This window comes from Kogia breviceps, chromosome 3, assembly GCF_026419965.1.
Source record: "Kogia breviceps isolate mKogBre1 chromosome 3, mKogBre1 haplotype 1, whole genome shotgun sequence".
Lineage (NCBI taxonomy): Eukaryota > Metazoa > Chordata > Mammalia > Artiodactyla > Physeteridae > Kogia > Kogia breviceps.
In genome coordinates this window covers 137,863,770-137,884,466 of record NC_081312.1, presented here as the reverse complement: position 1 = coordinate 137,884,466, position 20,697 = coordinate 137,863,770, and the positions used below count along the sequence as shown (strand labels likewise).

Genomic DNA, 20,697 nt, shown 5'->3' with positions numbered 1-20,697 from the left:
TAGCACATACAAATTCACACATAAGGCAGAGGATCAGCCAAAATGAAAATCCAGCTATCAACTCTAAGTCCAAAACTATTCAAATAGAAGCTATCTATTAGACAGTTTTCATTCTGTAATTTATTTTACCTGTCACATTATAGCACATATTACCTTCTACTGCTTATATAAATCAGCATCGCACTTCTTTGCTTTTTACCTTAAATGCCTGCAGTTCAGGTCCTGAGGCTTTTTTTGATAGGGAACTGAGAGCTACTGAAAGATTTTAAGTAGAGGAGATATAAACAGATTTGCATTTCAGGTATATTATTCTAGTGAAATGTTAAAGATGGGCATAAGACAAGAGATGGGGCAACCAGTTTGGAGGTTTCTGTACCAGGCCAGGCAAAAGAGAAGGAAAGTTTGAGACAGAGCAGTGGCAAGAGGGATGGACAGGACATAGTACAAAGATATTAAGAGTGAAATTTTCAAGGTCTGACTAATTGGACTGTGGGGAGTGAGGAGGTTGCAGGGACCAGGAATTAAGAAAAAGTAGAGTCAAGGATGAACCCAGGTTTCCAGCCTGGGTAGTTAATAGTAACACTTACGACGATAGGGGATGTGAGAGAAGAGGTTTAGGAGAAAAATGAGTTTATTTTTGGATAGGTTAAGATTGTGGTCACCTGAGATGTTCAGGTAGAACGTCCATCAAGGAGTCAAATACGTGAATTTGGAGTTTAGGAACAAGTCAGAGCTAAAGAGAGATATCTGAGTCACTAACATATAGATGATAAATACCTATGCAATATAGTTATCTCATTTCTCTTAAAAGTTCTTTTAAAGAAGTTTTTGTATGTCTAAAACAAATGCATATTACTTACTCTAACCAAAGTCTTACGTAGCTATACAAAATTCCTTCTTTACTAAGTCTAGGTATACCTACCAGTGCGTAACCCTCTTCATCTGATTCAGGCTGAGACAAATCAGATTCACTCCTCGATTTGATCAGTCTATAATTTGGACTTGCGTGGATTAGCCGGCTCTCTGCAGTAAGACTTTCACTCCTGTCTCACATGCACAAAGAAAAGTTTTTCGATTTGGGACTGTTAGTGAACATAAAATTGAATGGAACTAGCAGCACAGAGATAAAACACACACACAGTGAGGAGTAATTATGTCTGTCAATGGAAAACCGTGGCTCTCAGTCAGGTCTAAGCACAAAGTCCTTCTCAATTACATCAGAATAACTTCCATGCCACTAAATTACAGAATTATGCCAATCAACTACTGTTGTTGATATGTGTGAAAAATTGTGCCTCCTCATTTAATCAGAAATTTATATTCCAGGCTGAATTAGTATCACTCTTTACATTAAATTCATCCTTGTCAATTTGTATTTCCTCCTCCATGTCTGTGTTAATTTCAGAATACAATAAGTGAGAATAAACTATTTCAATGCATAAAGAAACAAAGAGAGGAGAAATGTTTTAAGTTTCTAGTCAGTCCCACCTGGTCATAAGTCCACCCCCTTCAGAGGCACTTGTGGAAGGCTGCTGCAACTGTCCTTCTTCCCTTCGCTTCTGAAGCTCATCAATCACAGGACTTACTCCTAATATTAACAGGGCACATCGATGGATCACGGAGTTGCAGGCAGCAGTGTATACATCCTGACCCTCAGGAAGGTCTGTGCTGACCCTTCGCTCTTGCTGAGACTGAGGAGGTGGATCATCAGCTCGAGCCCCAGACCCTGCCCCACTGTTCATTCTATCTCGATCTCGGCTACGAGCTACTTCACGGGCTGAGAGGAAACACTGAAAGATTTCTGTAACATGTAACACAAAAACAAGGTCTTAACACATGGGGAGAGAAGAGCAAAGAAAATAACAATAAAAACAGTCAAAAAGTTTGGACCAAAAACTTACTGAAAGAGGGAAAATCATTTTTTAGACATTAAATACTAAGTAAGTTAAATTTTATCAAAATACATGTATAATATTAAACTTTTACTAAAAATTACAATAGGAAATACTTATGCCTTTACAGAATTTAGATTTGGTTGATTCTATTTCTACTCTTATGTGTTTGATCAGTGGTTTGCAAAGTGTGGTTCCAGAAGAGCAGCATCAACATCATCTGGCCCTCGTTAGAAATGAAAAATACTGGGCCCATCCCAGACTTTCTAATCAGAAGCTCTAGGCATGGAGCCAGCAATGTACGTTTTAACAAGCCCTCCAGCTGATTCTGAAGACCATTAAAGTTTGAGAATCACTGGGGTTAGATTAAAAATAACTGCTTATTTCTGAAATGTTCACAACCTTGGTTTTAAATTGTCAGGTTACAAAAGAAACAGACAAAAGTTAAGTTGCATTAGTTATAATGAAGAGCCCCCTTCCCCCTTCCAAAGTCCATATAATTCCTAATACCTACACTTTGTTGTATTTTAAACATATTACATAAGCACAACCATTAAAGGTCTTTGCTGAAACAGAATCTGGTTATAATAATATGGCCAAGACTGCCCCCAGAGTCAAATAGTATCACCAGGAATGTCCATCTTATGCCAGCTCTTCCCAATTCACAAGAGTAAAAAAAGTGGGTTTAACAAGGTTCTGATGCAGTGATAGGTATTTCACAATAGGAAAAGAATATTTACTCAAATTTGAATGAAGATGGTATTTTTAATGGGGAACCCAGGCAAAAAAGTTAGTAAAATACTAGATTTGTCTGTTAATATGGAAGTACAAACTTTAAAAATGCATTTGTATATTTCAAAGTATTATTATGAAAATATATTCATTATGCTGTTGAAAGTCCCTTATTTCTAAGAAAATCAAAGCAACGAACTAACAGTCTTGAGCTGGAAATCAGTTAAAGTAATTAAGAGAACGGTTACTGGAATTTGGAGAAGACCTGGTTCTAATTCCAGCTGCTACGAACAGTGGCCCTAGGCACATAATTTTGCCTCCTTAAACCTCAGTTTGTCCATCTTTAGAACAGGGTAATACCAGAAATCATCTAAGACGGAGAGGATTATGAGTTAATCTATGTGAAGCATTTGACCCAGTGCCCAGCATATAACTGATGCTCAAAAATGGCAGCTAGTTTAAAAATTATTACTCCCTGGTTAACTATCATGCTTTCTTTTAATATAATTGAGGGTTATCTTCTGTTACTGTGCTTTCCCCTTTGGTCTTTGCTTTTAGGAATTTCTAAACTAAGTCTTGTGGCCTCTCCCGTTGCGGAGCACAGGCTCCGGACGCGCAGGCCCAGCGGCCATGTCTCACAGGCCCAGCCGCTCCACGGCATGTGGGATCCTCCCAGACCGGGGCACGAACCCGTGTCCCCTGCATCGGCAGGCGGACTCTCAACCACTGCGCCACCAGGGAAGCCCTAAATTAAGTCTTAAGTTCATCTGTAAATGTTCCCTCAGCCTAGGTTTTAAAATATAATTATTCTCTGGGAATTCCATGGCAGACCTGTGGTTAGGACTCATCGCTCTCACTGCCAGGGCCCAGGCTGCACGCACACACACACATTACATATATATATATATTTTTTTTTAAATATATATATAAAATTACTCTCCACATCCTCATCTCCAATCTCCTCCTTCTCCATTTGGACCTTATTATTTCTCCTCTTGTTTTAATGGGTTTTGGCCTTGTTTTGAGTCACCTCAAAATCATTTTTAGAAGTATGCACAACACAGATAAATTGATAATAAAGTGTCAAATTGATTGAAATATATATACAATCTCAATAACAAATGCATAGATGGCCAAAATGTTTTAGACTACAAAAGTAAATATACACTTTAACTTGAAACAGCCAGATCACTCAAAAGATAACAAATGTTTCAATGTTTCAATATTTCTCTTTAAACATCTAAATGATTACATTTTAAAACTATCTGTAGCCTTGTAATAAAAAAGTATGTAAAATGTCATTCACCAGCCAATAATATTCTCATGTATATTCTTGCTCTCTACTGAAAACAGCAGTGCAGTCAGTGGGGGAAGTTTATAATTTAAAAAGTTCTACATATGGAAAATAATTGGGCTCTCCTAATAGGCTTAGAAAGGGGCTCTCTTCCTCACCACCCAGAGGCCAGTCAAGCGAATGGACAACTTGGTACCCTCCAGAGAACATGCTTTGAATATCCCTATCCAATGACTCATGGGCATCACTTCATGAATGAGACTCAGTGGAACAGGTAGTTTCCAAAAGCCTGCTTCCAGAGCTTTTCAGCCCAAAACATGCAATCCAACAGCTTCAGAATGGAACTAGCAGTTGTAAGAACTGAAATGTAGCTAATCAGATCATCAGCAGAATATCACATCTCTTTAGAAAAACTGTAAGGAAATGTTTTTGCCTCTCTCTTCTACAGTCAGTTTCCCTACCAAAAAGAATGGCACAGTATGCATTTGTAAAGCAAGACAGATATACTCACTGCCAGCTGTCATCACTTCGTGTTCCCGTTCTTCCTCCTCATCCTCCGGCTCTGGATGCCCCTCTTCCCTATCTCGCTCAGCCTGTTCTTCCATTTCAGCTTCTTCATCAATGGTTCGGGTAAATGAATGCTCCTGAGGATCAACATCTGCAGAGTCTTGGTTTTCCGAGATCTTAAAAGAAATGATCAGAGTTACACTGAATATATATTTTTTTGATTTTGAAAAATATCATTAAAACCTTGACTTTTTTATCAAGAAAATAATGCTAATAGCAGTAATAACATGAGAATTTTACCACAAAAACAAAAGATATACTGGATAAATCTGAAAAGATTAGAAAGAATGTATGTATATAAAATATACAGAAACGTCTAACTATGCTCTCTTCCTCAATATTTTGATTAAAATGTCATGCTGTAAATTGACTCATATATATTGCTGTTCTGCTGTAAACTGCTAACTTAAAATGAGTTGAGTATGACACCAAGCATAAAAAAGGTAAAGAACATGAAATGTGATTCCATTCAGTATCCCTCAAGCTGTATATGTTATTGTTACTCTGTATAAATGTTTAATAATGCTAATTTAAAACAAAACAGTATTTTTTAACCTTTTTTTGGTGAAAAACTTTAAGTTCTACTCTCTTAGCAAATTTCAATTATACAAACAGTATTATTTTTAATTATTTTCTTTACTTTGTTTGTCCCTGAGGAAACCAAAAATTAGAAATCTGGTAAGGACAATGTTAATTTTATTTCCCATGGCGGTTATGCTACCTAGCAGTCATCTAAAGAAAAGAGTCCTTGCAACAGGGGTGAAGAGAGTCACAAACACCCCACATATTTCAGTATAAAGCACAAGTGAAATTTTTTAATGATATCCTCAGATGTACAATAAAAGTTATTTTGTGATTCATGATTGGATGGGGATACTGAGCAGTCAGACTCACAAAATAGGAAAGTCATGTATCTCCACAATATGTAAGTTTCAAATTTGAGACTCAACAAAATGGCTAGTTAGTACATTTCATGGGCTTTCAAGGTCACTAACAAATAGTTGGATCCACAAATATTAAATCAGTGCATGCCAAAAGAATACTATAATACAAATGTAGAGATAAAGTTTGGTTTTTAAAATCTAAGATCTAAATAATGGAGTCCAAAGCATCTAACATATGACATTTCACAGTAAGCACTTTTGAAGGTGAGGTATCAGGCTATACTCATAATTATAGGATCGTGCTATCAGGATTACCAAGCACTTTAGAAATCATCTCATTTTTGCTTCAAGAATTACTTCTGGAACATCCTTAATAGAAGTTTTCAATCTTTACCTCCAGCGGTGGGCAACTCTAATCATTAGAAGGCTTTTTTCCTTACATTCAGCTAACAATGATTCTCCATTCAGTTGTTAGCCTTTGGTCCTATCTGTGCCCTCTGGAACAACACGGAACTCATTTATTTCCTCTCCTACATGGAAGCACTTTAAATATCTTTAAGGCACCTATCATGCGACTCCCCTTTGCTTTCATTCTCTAAGCTAAACATTTTTGACACTTTCCAGTTCTTGTATAAGATGATTTTCAGACCTTTAACCAATCTAAGTTTGCTAATATCCCTCATAAGTTATGGCACCCCAAATCAAATAGGATAATTCAAACGTGGTCTGATGAGCGTAAAACAAAGGAATAATATTTCATATGATTTGGACAATTCGTTGTTATTACCTATATGGCCTAAGAATATATAAACTTCCTTAGCAGCCATATCACACCTGATAAATGGGTGGTTAAATGAACCCCCAATTTTTCACTAGAAAAAGAACTACTCAGTATTTATTGAACATCTGCAAATAATTAAGCTACATTTTTTTTCCCCTCACATACACCAGTATGGAGCTATCTCTCACAGCTTGCAGAAAAACATAGAAATTAACTGATTTCCAACTTTACCCATCTGTCTCTTGATGATGACCTGGTCTGAATAAGTTCAAGGTTCTTGCAAGCAAGTAAACGACTTCGAACTTTGTACACACAACGGTACACTTCTGATAAGCTTTTACCAGGTTGATATCTAAATAAAGAATCAAAATAGAAAAGTTACTTAATTTCTGACATCATGAGAGCAAATATTTGTCTCAGGATAGTTTTAAGTTACTTACCGGCTTTCTCCACATGCTTGACTGAGTAAATTTGTGTGTTTCAGAAGAGCTGCAAGAACAAATCTAGACACAGTGTCCAAGAGTGACTCATTACTTAAAGTTGCACTGTCCCAATCTGAAATTAAAATGATACACTGACATTTCACAGAAAACAGTTCAGAGGTAATTTTAATAGCTTTAGTAATCTAACATCTGAATTTTATCGTTTTCCTAAGCAGTTATTTAACAAATGCACCTACTAGATCCCGCATACTGTGCTAAGAATACAGCAGTGAACAAAACTAAGTCCCAGATCTCACAGAGCTTATATTCTAGTTGCGGTGGGGGAGGGGTATGAGGAGACCATAAATAAAAACATTAATATGACAGATAAATGCTACGGAGAAAAATAAAGCAGGGTGAGGAGAACAGGGAATACTGTACTGTGTGGGTTTACTATTGTTTATAGGCTGGTTTGGGAAGGTCTCCGATAAGGCTACAATCGAGCAGAGAGATCTAGATGAGGTAGGGGAAGAAGCCACACAAACTGTGTCCTTTCAAAAAAACTATGTAGAGGCCCTGCCTGAGTTCAAGGAGGCCAGAGCAGCTAGAGAAAAATGTGCATGCACGAGAGTGGTAGGAGACATTAGAAAGCTGTCTGGGGTCCAGATCACATAAGGCCTTGCAGGCCATTTCAAGTCCTCTAGGTTTTACACTGAGGCAAATGGGAAGGACCATTAGAAACTGTGAACAGAGATACGGGATGATGTGATCTGTGTTTTAAAAGGCTCACTCTAACTGCTGAGTGCAGAATTTACTATAGGAACAGCAACAGCAGAAGTAATTATTACAGTAATTCAGGTAAGAAATGATGGTGGCTCAGACCAAAGTAGTAGCAGTGGGGTTAGTAAGAAGTGGTCAGACTCCAGATGTATTCTGAAGGTAGAGTTGAAGAAATTTGTTGATGGATCAGATGTGAACATGAGAGCAGACAAGGATGACTATAATGTATTTAGAATATAGTTGGCTTTTACTGAGAGAAGATGATCACAAGGATAGCCCTTTGGGAGGATAGGTATCTGTAATCAGGAGTCTGGTTCTGAATACTATGTATTAGACACCCTAGTAGAGATATTGAGTAAACTAGTCAATTATGTATATATGTGGTATTTGAAGCCATCAGATACTGTGAATACATGTATATTTAGGAGGGTAAGAAATGAAACAACATTTGGACAGAGATGAGTATGTGCAATTGAAAACCCAAATCACAGCATTAGATGATGAAAACTAGTCAGCTGCTTTCTTTAATTCCATGTTAGCACACCAGTTCTATACTTTAAAAATGAAATACATTCAGTAGATTCCAAATGGGGATGGGAGGTTTACTGTCTACTCCCAGAATGTCTGCTAGACTCGTTAATTGACAGATTTATATGCTACTTAAAAAAAAAAAAAAAACAAACAAACAAAAAACACCCTTGGAAAATATTAAGCCCCAAGTTAACTTTATTTGTTCTTAATTTCTTTTTAAAACTCCTATCTTGAGATAAAAATTTTACAGCTTGGTTTTCCAGTCATTTCTGGATGCTTAGGTAAAAAATTAAGTTCAGACTTACCTATTTTAGAGGTGAAAAAGTGAATATAAGCATGTAAGATTTTAAGAAAATCTTATAGCCAACAGAGAATCTTAAAATGATAGTCTGTATTACACACAAAATTTTCCACATTAGGTTCTTGAGAGATCATCTGTTCCAAGGGATTGCTTGCTATTCTGAAAACTGCTATGACTTAAAATCAAACGACCCCATTTCAAGAAGGTTAATTTTCAATTTAAAAGCAAACTGAAGTAACATCCTTTGAAGTATGTTAAATTTATCAGGGAGTATCCTCCTGTGCAATGTTTCTAATAATAGGTTCTTTTAAAACACCTACGCTAAAGTTATAGTCATTTCATACCAAGCACTACAAAATGTTTCCACTACTCAGGTATAAAGTCTAGGCTATAGTGTGCAAGCAACTGAACAAATGGAGCCATACAAGTTTTTATTCACTTTATGTTTAGATCCATTTTTTAAAGTGTTCACTCAAAAGTAACAAGTGATAATGTGTTATAAAAGAAAACCTGGGCTTCTCTGGTACCACAGTGGTTAAGAATCCACCTGCCAATGCAGGGGACACACGTTCGTGCCCTGGTCCAGGAAGATCCCACATGCCACGGAGCAACTAGGCCCGTGTGCCGCAACAACTGAGCCTGCGCTCTAGAGCCCGCGTGCCACAACTACTGAGCCTGCGCTCTAGAGCCCGCGAGCCACAACTACTGAGCCCACATGCCACAACTACTGAAGCCCGTGTGCCTAGAGCCCGTGATCCACAACAAGAGAAGCCAATGAGAAGCCCGCACATTGAAGAGTAGCCCCCGCTCACCGCTACTAGAGAAAGCCCACGTGCAGCAACAAAGACCCAATGCAGCCAAAAATAAATAAAAATTAAAATAAATTTATTTAAAAAAACCTAACCGCACATTCCAAGAAAATGATGCAAATAAGAGGATATCAGAAAATACAACTTAGAAAGTAAGCTTTTTTTCTCCTCCACTCTCATACTTTTCTACCACTGGTGAAAGTCAACACAATAGAATGAATAAATGAATGACAAATTGGATGAGATTAAACTTTCAAAGGTATCATCTCACTGGTGTTTTAAAGATCTGAATGATATGTATCTCATTTTTATTATACGAAGTAAAGGTGAAAATGTATTTACTTTTACCATTTTTATCACAGAAGGAAGAAAATCCAGAGACACAGGGGAGTGGGGACTAAAGAAAGAGCAACATGGAGAAAGACAACTAGGGGTATGTGATTCTGAACAATCCAAGTCATTGTTAAAAGGGGATGGGAGCTAAAAAGAAATCAGGTATAACCTTTGAAAACGTGTACATAAAATTAATTTTATTAATCAAGTAATATTAGAAACTGAAATACCACTACACATTTGCATAGCACTTTACTGCTGTACTTAATAATACACCTCATTTCAAACTGGTATCTTCACTAGCACTCTAAAATGGACAAGTGTTTTACACAGGAGGAAAATGACCAAGGCCCAGAGCTCAGAATTCCACATACACATCATTTCAGTTCTTCACCAGGGCTCACAAAGGGAAGAGATTCATTAAACAGACTCTTATACTAGATCCATTTACGCTGCATGGAATCCTTCAGTAAAATGCTGCCTCTGGATTTATTTTTCACACAAATCTCAATTTTCCCACAGTGAATTTTCTTCAAGTGGGATATAAGTATATAAAAGAATACATGGGGTTTCATACCAAGCACTTCAAAATGTTCCACAAACAGGAATAAGAAACTGTTTTTAAAATGTTAATTGTAGGGACTTCCCTTGTGGTGCAGTGGTTGAGAATCCACCTGACAATGAAGACGACACGGGTTCGAACCCTGGTCTGGGAAGATCCCACATGCCGTGGAGCAACTGGGCCCATCTGACACCACTGCTGAGCCTGTGCTCTGGAGCCTGCGAGCCACAGCTACTGAGCCAGCATGCCACAACTGCTGAAACCCATGCTCCCTGACAAGAGAAGCCACCACGGTGAGAGGCCCACGCACGGCAACAAGGAGTGGCCCCCGCTCGCCACAACTAGAGAAAGCCCGCATGCAGCAGCGAAGACACAACATAGCCAAAAATAAAAATAAATAAAACAAATAAATTTATTTTAAAAAATGTTAACTGTAAAATCCCTTTTTCTATAAAAAAGTAATAGGGTAATCCCTGTGATTTTCTATTTACATATATTATACTATACTTATATTAGTTGGTATTATGAGCTATCTACATATTTACCCCCTTTATCCTCTTCATCTTACCTTTACTAATAGCATAATCCTGCATGCTGATCCAAAGGCTTCGAGCCGGCTCTTTTGAACAACCCAATGCCAAGTCTACGTAGACAGCAATTTCAGGCCGCAATCTGTAATCAAAAGGCTTCTGTTCTTCATTTCCCGAAAGAGCTACTTCTAATAGGCAACTCATACATTTATCTAAAAAAAAAATTATACAAGTTACCAATTTCAAGCTTCGTAAATTTTGGTGTTACAAATAAAAGCTTAGCATATTTACTTAATGCATATGAAATGATACATTTCTAACCATTTTAAGTAGATGCTACAAAGGTAAAGTCCTTTAATGCTTCTCAATTGGGCATAGTATCACCCCTTCCTTTATGTGACTAAATGTAACATTCCAGGGAGGAGTTCTGGCATTTTGGTAGGCAGGGCCCTACATGTGCAGCACAGTCTTGTTTAACAAAGAACTTTCTTGCTCAAAACGGATTGATAGCCTTGTTGAGAAACATGGGACCACTGGAAAGAGACTAGCCAAGATTTTTCTTTTCTTTTTGTAGACTTAAGGGAAAATAATAACTTCAGTATGATTTAAGGGAGATCAAAGATATTGATACTTGAACAATTTCTCAACTGATATTTACATTTGTTCAGGTGGTTCCTAACTTTCCAATGGGACATTTGGCATTAAGAATTCATTTTCCATTTAAAAAACAACACTTCTCTAAATGACAGGCTCCTGGGCTAATACCCAAAGTCAACCCACATTATAACTAAATTATCATTTATTTACAATTTTACAGACAAGAGCCTCTTCCTAATATGCAAGTATTTTTTTTTAGAAGCTACTGCTTATCTTTGTTTTTTATGATTATTATTTATTTTTGGCTGTTTGTCTGTCTTCGTTGCTGCGCACGGGCTTTTTCTGGTTGTGGTGAGCGGGGGCTACTCTTTGTTGCAGTGCACGGGCTTCTCGTTGTGGTGGCTTGTTGCAGAGCATGGGCTCTAGGCGCATGGGCTTCAGTAGTTGTACCGTGCAGGCTCAGTAGTTGTGCCTCATGGGCTCTAGAGCACAGGCTCAGTAGTTGTGGCACACGGGCTTAGGTGCTCCGTGGCATGTGGGATTTTCCTGAACTAGGGATCAAACCCGTGTCCCCTGCATTGGCAGGCAGATTCTTAATCATTGTGGGAAGTCCAATATATGCAAGTATTTAAACATAAAATGTAACATTTTAATAGTTTCATAATTTAATAATTTAAAAAGTGAAAAATAACATTAAAACTGAAATTGATTATATTCATACCAAAGGCCAGCTGAGTAAAGTACACATAACAGAATTATGAGGAAGGTAGAGATAAAGATACTTTTGTCCTCACAAGGACATTTGGGACTCTCACAGAGCTAAACACTGATAGCACTGGAACTACCTTTATGATGTTAAATACCCCTTGAAAAAAAACATGATTTTACTTTTTTTGATACAAACATTCCTAAGTACCAGTCTAGCATTCATCAGCCATGGCTGGAATCACTTTCTGGTTCATAAATGAAACAATGAATATACACTCCTATTTGGAAAAGGGAGAAAATCTTCAACATCTCTCACTCCCACCCTCCAACCCTCCAACCCCAAAGCAGAAATCTCCATGATTTTTGTCATGGTTTCTACATTTTGTTTCTCCTCTTGAGATTCTCTCAGATCGAGATTTCTCTTAGATTTTGCTTCTTGGACACTCTCTGAGTCTCTTTCTCTTATCAGAGAAATAATAAATTTAAAATCTAGGGACTTCCCTGGTGGTTCAGTGGGTAAGACTCTGCACTCTCAATGCAGGGGGCCCGGGTTCAATCCCTCATCAGGGAACTAGATACCACATGCTGCAACTAAGAAGTCCGCATGCGCCACAATGACGATCCCACCTGCTGCAACTAAGACCTGGCACAGACAAAATAAATAAATATTTCTTAAAAATAAATAAATAACATCTAATAAGATCATATGGGCTATCTAATCTAACTCATTATTTTAAGGAGTGAAATTAGAGGTTCAGAGAGATTAAAGGACTAATCATAGATAAAACAACTAAATCATCTATTCAGGAACTGGAGAAATCCTCATGTTCAGACAGTTTGAGAGCTAGCCTACCATCAAAGTAGACAAATAGAAGATGAGGGAGGAAAGGAAACCCCAAAGGTACCATAAATGGGGAGGAAAACAATAAGGAATCACACAAGGTAACATCAGCTTGAAAGGAGGACAGGCTGGAAGGAGAAGGGACTGGTCCTCACAACTGAGAGGTGTTTATGACCTGAGCCCTGGTAACTCATGGTCAGTAACCTTTTATGAAGCAGTTTTATAACCTCCAAGCCCCAGAACACAAGTAATTAAGCATTTTCCCATTTTTATGAGTTAGACGACTTGCTCAAAATGAGTGATAAATAAAAACAGAGTAGAACCAGACCAACATTTCCCTAGTTCAGGGGCTCTTTTCACTATACGATGCTGCAGGACTTAACTGTTTTTCTGAGGGCTCCAAGTTACAGTCTTGGATCCCCTACCCTGCAAATGTTGCATTTGTTTTCTATCAGTTCTCTATTCAGCAAACCCAGAATAAGAGAAATCTCCAAAGGCTGTACAAACAGAAGCACGTATTCTAAATGCTGCAGAGAAGCACATTACCTAACTGAGGGGTATCCATTTCTACACCATCACTAAAAAGTGGTGTTTTCATCCAATATGCAGTGTCCTGTTCCTCTGGAGACACAGGCGAACCCTGAAGCATGCCACCAAGACATCGCCCAATAAGAAGAGCAATTGTTCTTTCCAGATCAACAAGCCACACCCAGGACTGGGCTGGCTGAGGTAATGGCACACCAGCAGGATCAATCAGTTCTGGCCCTCCTGAAAACAAAACCATTAGTAATTTATCTGGTGTTGAAGATTCTCAAGCTTTTTCATTTATATTGCACTGCAACAAGACACTGAAGCAAAATAATTTTATAATAAAAACATAGATTATAACACTTTCTGTATATATTCTCTTTAGTAGGCTTATTTAAAATATATTCAGATAAGTCTGCCATCAAATAATAATCTGCTTTGTAAAGTTACTGATTTTGAGATAAACAGTGAAACAGTACATGGCAAAATTATCCCCTATTGATTCTATTCCTACTTTTCACTATCCAGATCAAATTTCAACCTTAAGAGTGAGTAACTGAGGTAGCTCATCCCTCCAAAATCAAAATAAGACTTGACCTAGTAAAATGACACTTAGTATTATTCAATGCTTTTAAGGCTTGAATTCAGATCTGTCCTATACTAAGATCCAGACCCATGCTTTCTTATTGTACATTTGTTTTTAAAAGTTCTTCACTTAAAAAAAAAACACTATGGTCAGCCATAAAGATAAGAAGAGATATCAATGAAATCATAAAAGAAAAACACAAGAAATCAACAAATTCTAAAAACTGGGTATTTGAAAACACTAATAAAATGGACAAACCTCTAATAAAATTAATCCAGCAAAAAAAGATGGCATAAATTTTAAAATTAAAAATACAGGATGCTTCCCTGGTGGTGCAGCGGTTGAGAGTCCACCAGCTGACGCAGGGGACACGGGTTTGTGCCCCAGTCCGGGAAGATCCCACATGCTGCGGAGCGGCTAGGCCCATGAACCATGGCCGCTGAGCCTGTGCATCCGGAGCCTATGCTCCGCAACGGGAGAGGCCACAACAGTGAGAGGCCCGCATACCACAAAAAAAAAAAAAAAAAATACAAAAAGAGGATATAACCACAGATACACTAGAGATTTTTTAAAACTATGTGTGAATATTATGAACTTTGTGTCAATAAATTTGAAAACCAACAAAATGACATTTCCTGAAAAAATATCAATTTCTGAAATGGATTTGAGAAGAAACAAAAAGCTGTAAGAGAATAACCACTAAAAAAAGAAAATTAATAGCCAAAAATCTATCTATAAAAAAGCACTAGGGCCAGATAGTTTTTATAAACTCTTATAAACCTTCAAGAGGAGAACTCCTAAATTACACAAATTATTTCAGAGAAAAGGGAAAAAAAGGAATATTCCAAACTGATGTTATGAGGTTAGTATAATTGTGGTCGTAAAAATGACACAAGGATAGGATGAAAAAGGAAAATCATGGGGAAAAATCAGTTATGAACACAGATGCAAAAATCCAAAATAAAATGACACCTTCCTCGCCTAATACAAATAGAGTAAATCTTAGCAAATTCTGAGATGCTTTAGAAAAACAAGAGTAAACCTGGAATGGCTCCATATAAAGCCTAATTAATATCCTGATACAGCTGTAACCTTAACACTTGACTTCATCTAAATCCAGTTGTCACAAAACAATGGGATACTAAGACGGGCCCTCAAAGTATTCTGTCCAATCCCAATCTCTCCAGGAGAAGGAACCAAGGCTTCAAGAAGTTATAAGTGACTTGCCCAAGATCATACAGCCAAGTTCAAACAGAGCCAATACTAAAATCTAAATCTTTTTATGCCTTAGACCAGGATTCTTTCCATAAAACATGTGATCTCATTTAAACTTGAAAGGTTTTTAAGATTTCAGTAATGATACTCCTTTGATAGCCTTAGGATAGACAGACTTCAATGGAAAAATACATTGATGTTTTCTAGACATATTTTAAGCTATATTCAATGGAATAAAATCATCAACATTTTATAAATTAAGAGTGAATTCACATATTACATCTAAAATCAAAATGCTATTTCCTATAAAGTACCTAAAAAGAAAAACACAGAAAGATAGGTTTCCAATTTCCATCTTTTACATTCAGTTATCTACATATCCAACCAAAATACAAAATATTTTACTGTCGAATAGAGATTTAAAACTAAAAACGTTTGCATTTAAGAAATAAAACAAATCAATTCATTGATTGTAAAATGTGTCATTATGCTGTTGACTGATTTATGAAACAATGCCTCCAATCATCCACTGTAAGATGTATCCAAATTAAGCCATGTCAAAATTTGAAGAAAAGCATGTCTTGGAATCAATGAAATACACTATTCAAGCCTGATGATCAGATAAAGACTCTATTCGTGACACTTATATATAAGCAACTTTCTTAAATTTTCCCATCTCAGTTGCCCACTTCACACTATAAGCTCTTGGACAGTAAGAACTTTATCTTTTTTTTTTTTTTTGGTGGTACGCGGGCCTTTCACTGTTGCGGCCTCTCCCATTGCGGAGCACAGGCTCCAGATGCACAGGCTCAGCGGCCATGGCTCACGGGCCTAGCTGCTCCGCGGCATGTGGGATCTTCCTGGACCGGGGCACGAACCCGTGTCCCCTGCATCGGCAGGCGGATTCTCAACCACTGCGCCACCAGGGAAGCCCAGAACTTTACCTTTTGAGTACATTAAACAACCAAGTGTCAGATATGATTTACCTGATGCATGCAAGAGAAACAACGTTTCTCAAAAGCATTATTTGCTCCTTTATTATCTTTACTTACCATGAAGAGGCCACTGTAACTCTTGGTCTTCTAAAAGAGTGGCCGCTGGCAGGAGTCTATTAAGGCAATCAAGAGGTGGCAACAAGTCGAGGAGGTAACTCAATAAAGGCCGAGCCACCGACACTGGGAGTAACAGGAGGGAGTTAACAATCTGGCAGAGCATACTGCCTGCAGCTGAGACGTATATCACATCTATGAAGGGTAAGAAATTGAACAGACATCAATTGTTTCAAACAAACTTAAAAAAAAAACTAATAAATACTATTTTTGCCTACAACTCTTTGTTGAATTATTATATAACTCTGGTATCTAGGGTTGGGTTAGTATTTTTACTCACTTTCAGGAAGTGTCACCAACAGACACTTTATGGGAAAGCACAAATATCCTTGTGCCAACAAATTCAAAGGATTATAGCTGCTTCCCTTAAAATGCATTATCAATCTCTCATTCACAAATTTATTCTCATTTTCAGATTTACTCAAGAAATATTTATTGAACACATACAACATATCAGGCACTATTATAAGTGAAAGGTGTACAGCTGTGAACAAAGAACTAAAAATTCCTGCCCTCATGGTGCTAACATTCTACTGTAGGAAGTCTTTTATGTTTTTTAAACCAAATTTACTTTTTTTTAAATTAAAATCATCTCAAAACATCTGGTTTTTTTTATTATCTGTATTGGTTTTTAATCAATTCTGTGTCAATATTTTATTGTATTTGGGGGCAAGAAGACCATTCAGAGATGAGCTCAATTTGAACAAATTAAATTTTAGACGCCTGTGGAACAACAAAATGCAAGTGTCTAGTAAGCAATGATTTTAGTTTCTCAGTTTATTTCTTTGTTCAGCAAGGAAACTTCAGAAGTACGTTGCTTTTGGACAGACTTACCAAATTTTACCTATCTTTGGGATAATCAAGAAAAGGTACCTAGTAGATAACTAGAGAAAGGCTGTTGTGTAAAAAAAGGAGTTCTCAGCTAGATGCATATATGGGAGTCAACATACACACGGCGGTTAAAGACAACAGGACCAGATAAGATCTTTCTCAGAGAAAAGAGGGTTGAGGGCAAAATTCAGAAGATCCTAAACATTAAAGGCCATGCCCAAAAAAGAGGAGCTTACAGGAACAGACTGAAAAAGGGTGGTCAAAGAGATATGTGTAAATACAGGATTGTGACTACACAGAAGACCAGAGAAAAGAAAGCATTTCAAGATAGAAAGAGATGGTAAATGCTAAAGAAAGGTAAAGAAATAGATGAAAATCTCACTTTATGCCATTTAATATTAATCTTTTTGAGTATATATCATCTAATTCCTTTAAATTAGACCTCTGTCACACCAATTAGCGTCTTTTAAGATTAATCAGATCAATCACTGTTGCCATCACCCCAAAACCAAGATCAAAGGGATCTCTGATAACAAAGGAGATTCAACGTCATTCCTATTCCACTCAGAGGTTTCCGGCCCTCTTAAAGCTTTGGAAAGGCCAAGAACTCTTGCTCTACAACCACTGATTAAATATGAAACCCAGCACCAAACACACCTCTTAATTTTTCTCCAACGCTGCCATTCCAAGGACTTTCTTTGAGCAAATTTGCAGAACGTGAATAAATATCTGTGGCATGAGGCAACAAGAGCTGAAGATGTTTATGAAGCAATGCCACACTGCTTGAGTTCTGAGGAAAAAAGTTCCTAAATTACTACTTTGGAAGATTCAAGGTAGAAAAATATCATGGCTTACCCAAATATCTGAGTTTCAAGGTCCCTGAGAAAAGACCATAAAAGGCAAAGAATCACATACCTCACTAATGTTATTGATATGACAAAATGCCAGCAGCTGTTTCTGCAGTGAACATAGCAGTTCATGAAGATGAGCAGGCTGACTGTTCTCTGAAGACGATGTTCCAAGTAGAAATTTATCACTATTCTTTTCTAGCTCCCCAAATGCTTGATCCTAAAATGATACATAAATTAAGATTATATTTGAAGTGTTTGAAAGTGAAATTAATGTCCTACCATAAATGATTCTGATTTAAGAAGCCACTGTCTCCTTTCTCCCATTATTAATCTTTAAATCTTTGCCATGTTGTCATTAGCTACAAGGTGTTAAGATTTATCAAGCAATTTCAATTTGTTTTTCCATTAAAAAAAGTTTCACCACAAAAACTTTTGTGGTTTTACCACAAAAACTTTGAAAATGCAGAAAACAAGAAAAAGGCAAACAATACCCAAAGACAACACATTTCAACATTTTAATGCTATTGCTTTCCTGACCTCCTATGTAAAGGTTTTGCTTTCACATATTTGAATTTCTAAGAACACAATTCTTAGAAATTAAATTTATTTCTGATTATAAAAGAAGTAAGTGGCCTAAAGAAACATGACAACTAAATACAATGTATGATCCTGGATTTGGGGAGGGTGCCATAAAGGACATTACTGGGATAACTGTAGAAATTTGAGTATGGACTATGTATTATACAATAGTTCTGTGTCAATGTTAAATTTCCTGAATTCAATAATTGTTCTGTTGTTATGTAAGAGAATGTCCTTATTCTTAAGAAATATAAGTGCTTAGGAAGAGCCAGCATGACATCTGCAGTTTACTCTCAAATGATGGGTGGAAGAAAGGAAACAAGGAAAGGCAAATTTGGCTAAGCGTACAGGAGAGTTCTTTGAAAGTTTCTTGTAATTTTTGTGGGAGTTTTAAGTTATTTCAAGTTAAAATTTTTTTTTTAAACAGAAATAGTGTAACAAATTTAGAAAATACCAAAACTGTATTTTAAAAATCTTTAAATCACCATTTAGTCAACCACTGTATCTAATATTTTTTGTGTATTTCTTTCCTGATTTTTTTTGTGACTTTTCATTTTTTTTCATAATACTGCATATTCTATTTTTAGTCTTCTCTTTTCTAACAGCCACAAATATTTTACATGTTTTCATAAGCCATGTGTACATAAAATTTGAGACATAATATTCCACTGAGTATATATATATCATAATATACTTAAACCATTCCCCAACTTTTAGATATTTCAGTTGTTTCCAACTTTTCTTTCTTATAATAATGATGTGATGAACATCTTCATGCATAAAGTATGGTCTTTGTTTATAAATACGCAAGAGAGAGTCACAGAACATTTTAAGGCCCTTCCTATATAAGCACCTTTATAAGCAGCCAAATTAGCACTGCTAGAGACTGAATGGATGTTTGTGTCCCTTCAAAATTCTTATGCTGAACCTAATCCCCAATGTGGTGCTATTTGGAGATGGGGCCTCTGGGAGGTGATTAAGTCATGAGGGCAGAACCCTCGTGAATGGGATTAGTGACCTTACAAAATAGACCCCAGAGAGTTCCCTTGTGTGAGGACACAGAAAGAAGATGGCTGTCTATGAATCAAGAAGCAGGCACCACCAAATCTGCTGCCTCCTTGATCTTGGACTTTCCGTCTCCGTAACTGTGACACAACCCAAACATAATTTGTGTTGTAGATAAGCTGGCCCACTCTGTGGTATTCTATTACAGCAACCCAAACAGACTAAGACCAGCACCATTATTTTAAAATCTTAGAACATGACAGATTTGGTTAAATTACATCAGAAAGAAACAAAAATTTATGATTTTCAGCCTAAAAGCAGTTAGTATTTTATTTCCATGTCCATATAATATACACATCTACCTCAGCCCTACTGGCATAAAAAAGGCATTACTTTAATACAACTTTGGGAAAAAATTTCAGTTAATACCAAATGGATAAACTGTAACATCGTTCCCATTTCATTTGCAGCCAAACATCAGCTCAAATTTACATCCTTAAATCTGAAAGAAAATAATTCTATAGGAACAACTGTCACTCTGACTTAGTCAACAACCTTTTAAGTTGGGCAGAACAGAACACTAAGACTTGTACAGAAGAAAAACAATATACAGACCTGACCCTGAAGAGGAGTAGGAGACAATATAAAATGATACACAAACTATTCAAAGTTAAGTCACATAGTACACTTTGACTTTAAAAACTGATGAGAGGTACGCAGTTATAATTACATGGTTAGAAAAGGTTATTTGAGCAAGGCTTCCAAGAACAGTCAAGTGTTAAAGAAGTCATAGATTGCTAGACAAGAAGAGAGAGGAGGAAATAGGTGTGCCACGCATGAGTTCAGATGAGTGTGGTGTGTAAGCCAAATGATGAAGGGTCTGAAAAAGTTCTGATTTAATAAAATGAGGTTATTTAATACAACAAGGTTATTCTAGCAGCAGGATGCTGAGAGGAGACCAACAACAGTGACAACAGCTATAACACTGCTATTACCAATTAGGTCATGATGGCATGGATTAGAACCCATAAAAATGGAAAGAAAAAAAGTGACGGATCTAAGAAACACCAGGGAGTAAGTACTAAGAGCATCCTAATACAGAGAAAGCTATACCGTCCACTGTCTTCTCTCCTATTGACCAGTCTATTTTTAATAATTTAATAAAATAACAATTTTAATTAACTGACCAGCCTATTTTTAAACAATTTAAACCACATTGTTTAATTATAAGATTATATCTGATAAGGTTAATCCTTTCCTCATTCTTCTCTTTCAAAATGTTGAATATTTTTACCTGTTTATTCTTGTACATTAATATCAGAAAAAAATTGGTAAAATTCCAAAACAAATCTCTTTGGAACTCTCAACTACAAGCCATTTGGCACCCACAATATTTCAGAAGATCTGGCATATTTCCCCCCTTTCAGGG

The 20,697-nt window shown here is 36.8% G+C and overlaps 1 protein-coding gene across 24 annotated transcripts in view; it reads right to left on the bottom strand.

The window, feature by feature from the left end:
* Positions 1-20,697, bottom strand: part of HERC1 (HECT and RLD domain containing E3 ubiquitin protein ligase family member 1) — a 217,162-nt gene that overhangs the window by 120,793 nt on the left and 75,672 nt on the right. For 14 of the 24 annotated variants that reach the window (XM_067029682.1, XM_067029689.1, XM_067029685.1 and 11 more), the window contains 10 exons: positions 17,749-17,901; positions 17,491-17,623; positions 15,946-16,137; positions 13,111-13,332; positions 10,457-10,630; positions 6,591-6,705; positions 6,382-6,502; positions 4,430-4,601; positions 1,489-1,828; positions 923-1,043 (listed from right to left, as the gene is read on the bottom strand). In XM_067029682.1, the coding sequence (XP_066885783.1) occupies positions 923-1,043; positions 1,489-1,828; positions 4,430-4,601; positions 6,382-6,502; positions 6,591-6,705; positions 10,457-10,630; positions 13,111-13,332; positions 15,946-16,137; positions 17,491-17,623; positions 17,749-17,901 (1,743 nt within the window). The remainder of the gene's footprint in view (positions 1-922; positions 1,044-1,488; positions 1,829-4,429; positions 4,602-6,381; positions 6,503-6,590; positions 6,706-10,456; positions 10,631-13,110; positions 13,333-15,945; positions 16,138-17,490; positions 17,624-17,748; positions 17,902-20,697) is intronic. The other 10 variants (XM_067029687.1, XM_067029688.1, XM_059057683.2 and 7 more) reach the window with 1 other exon arrangement.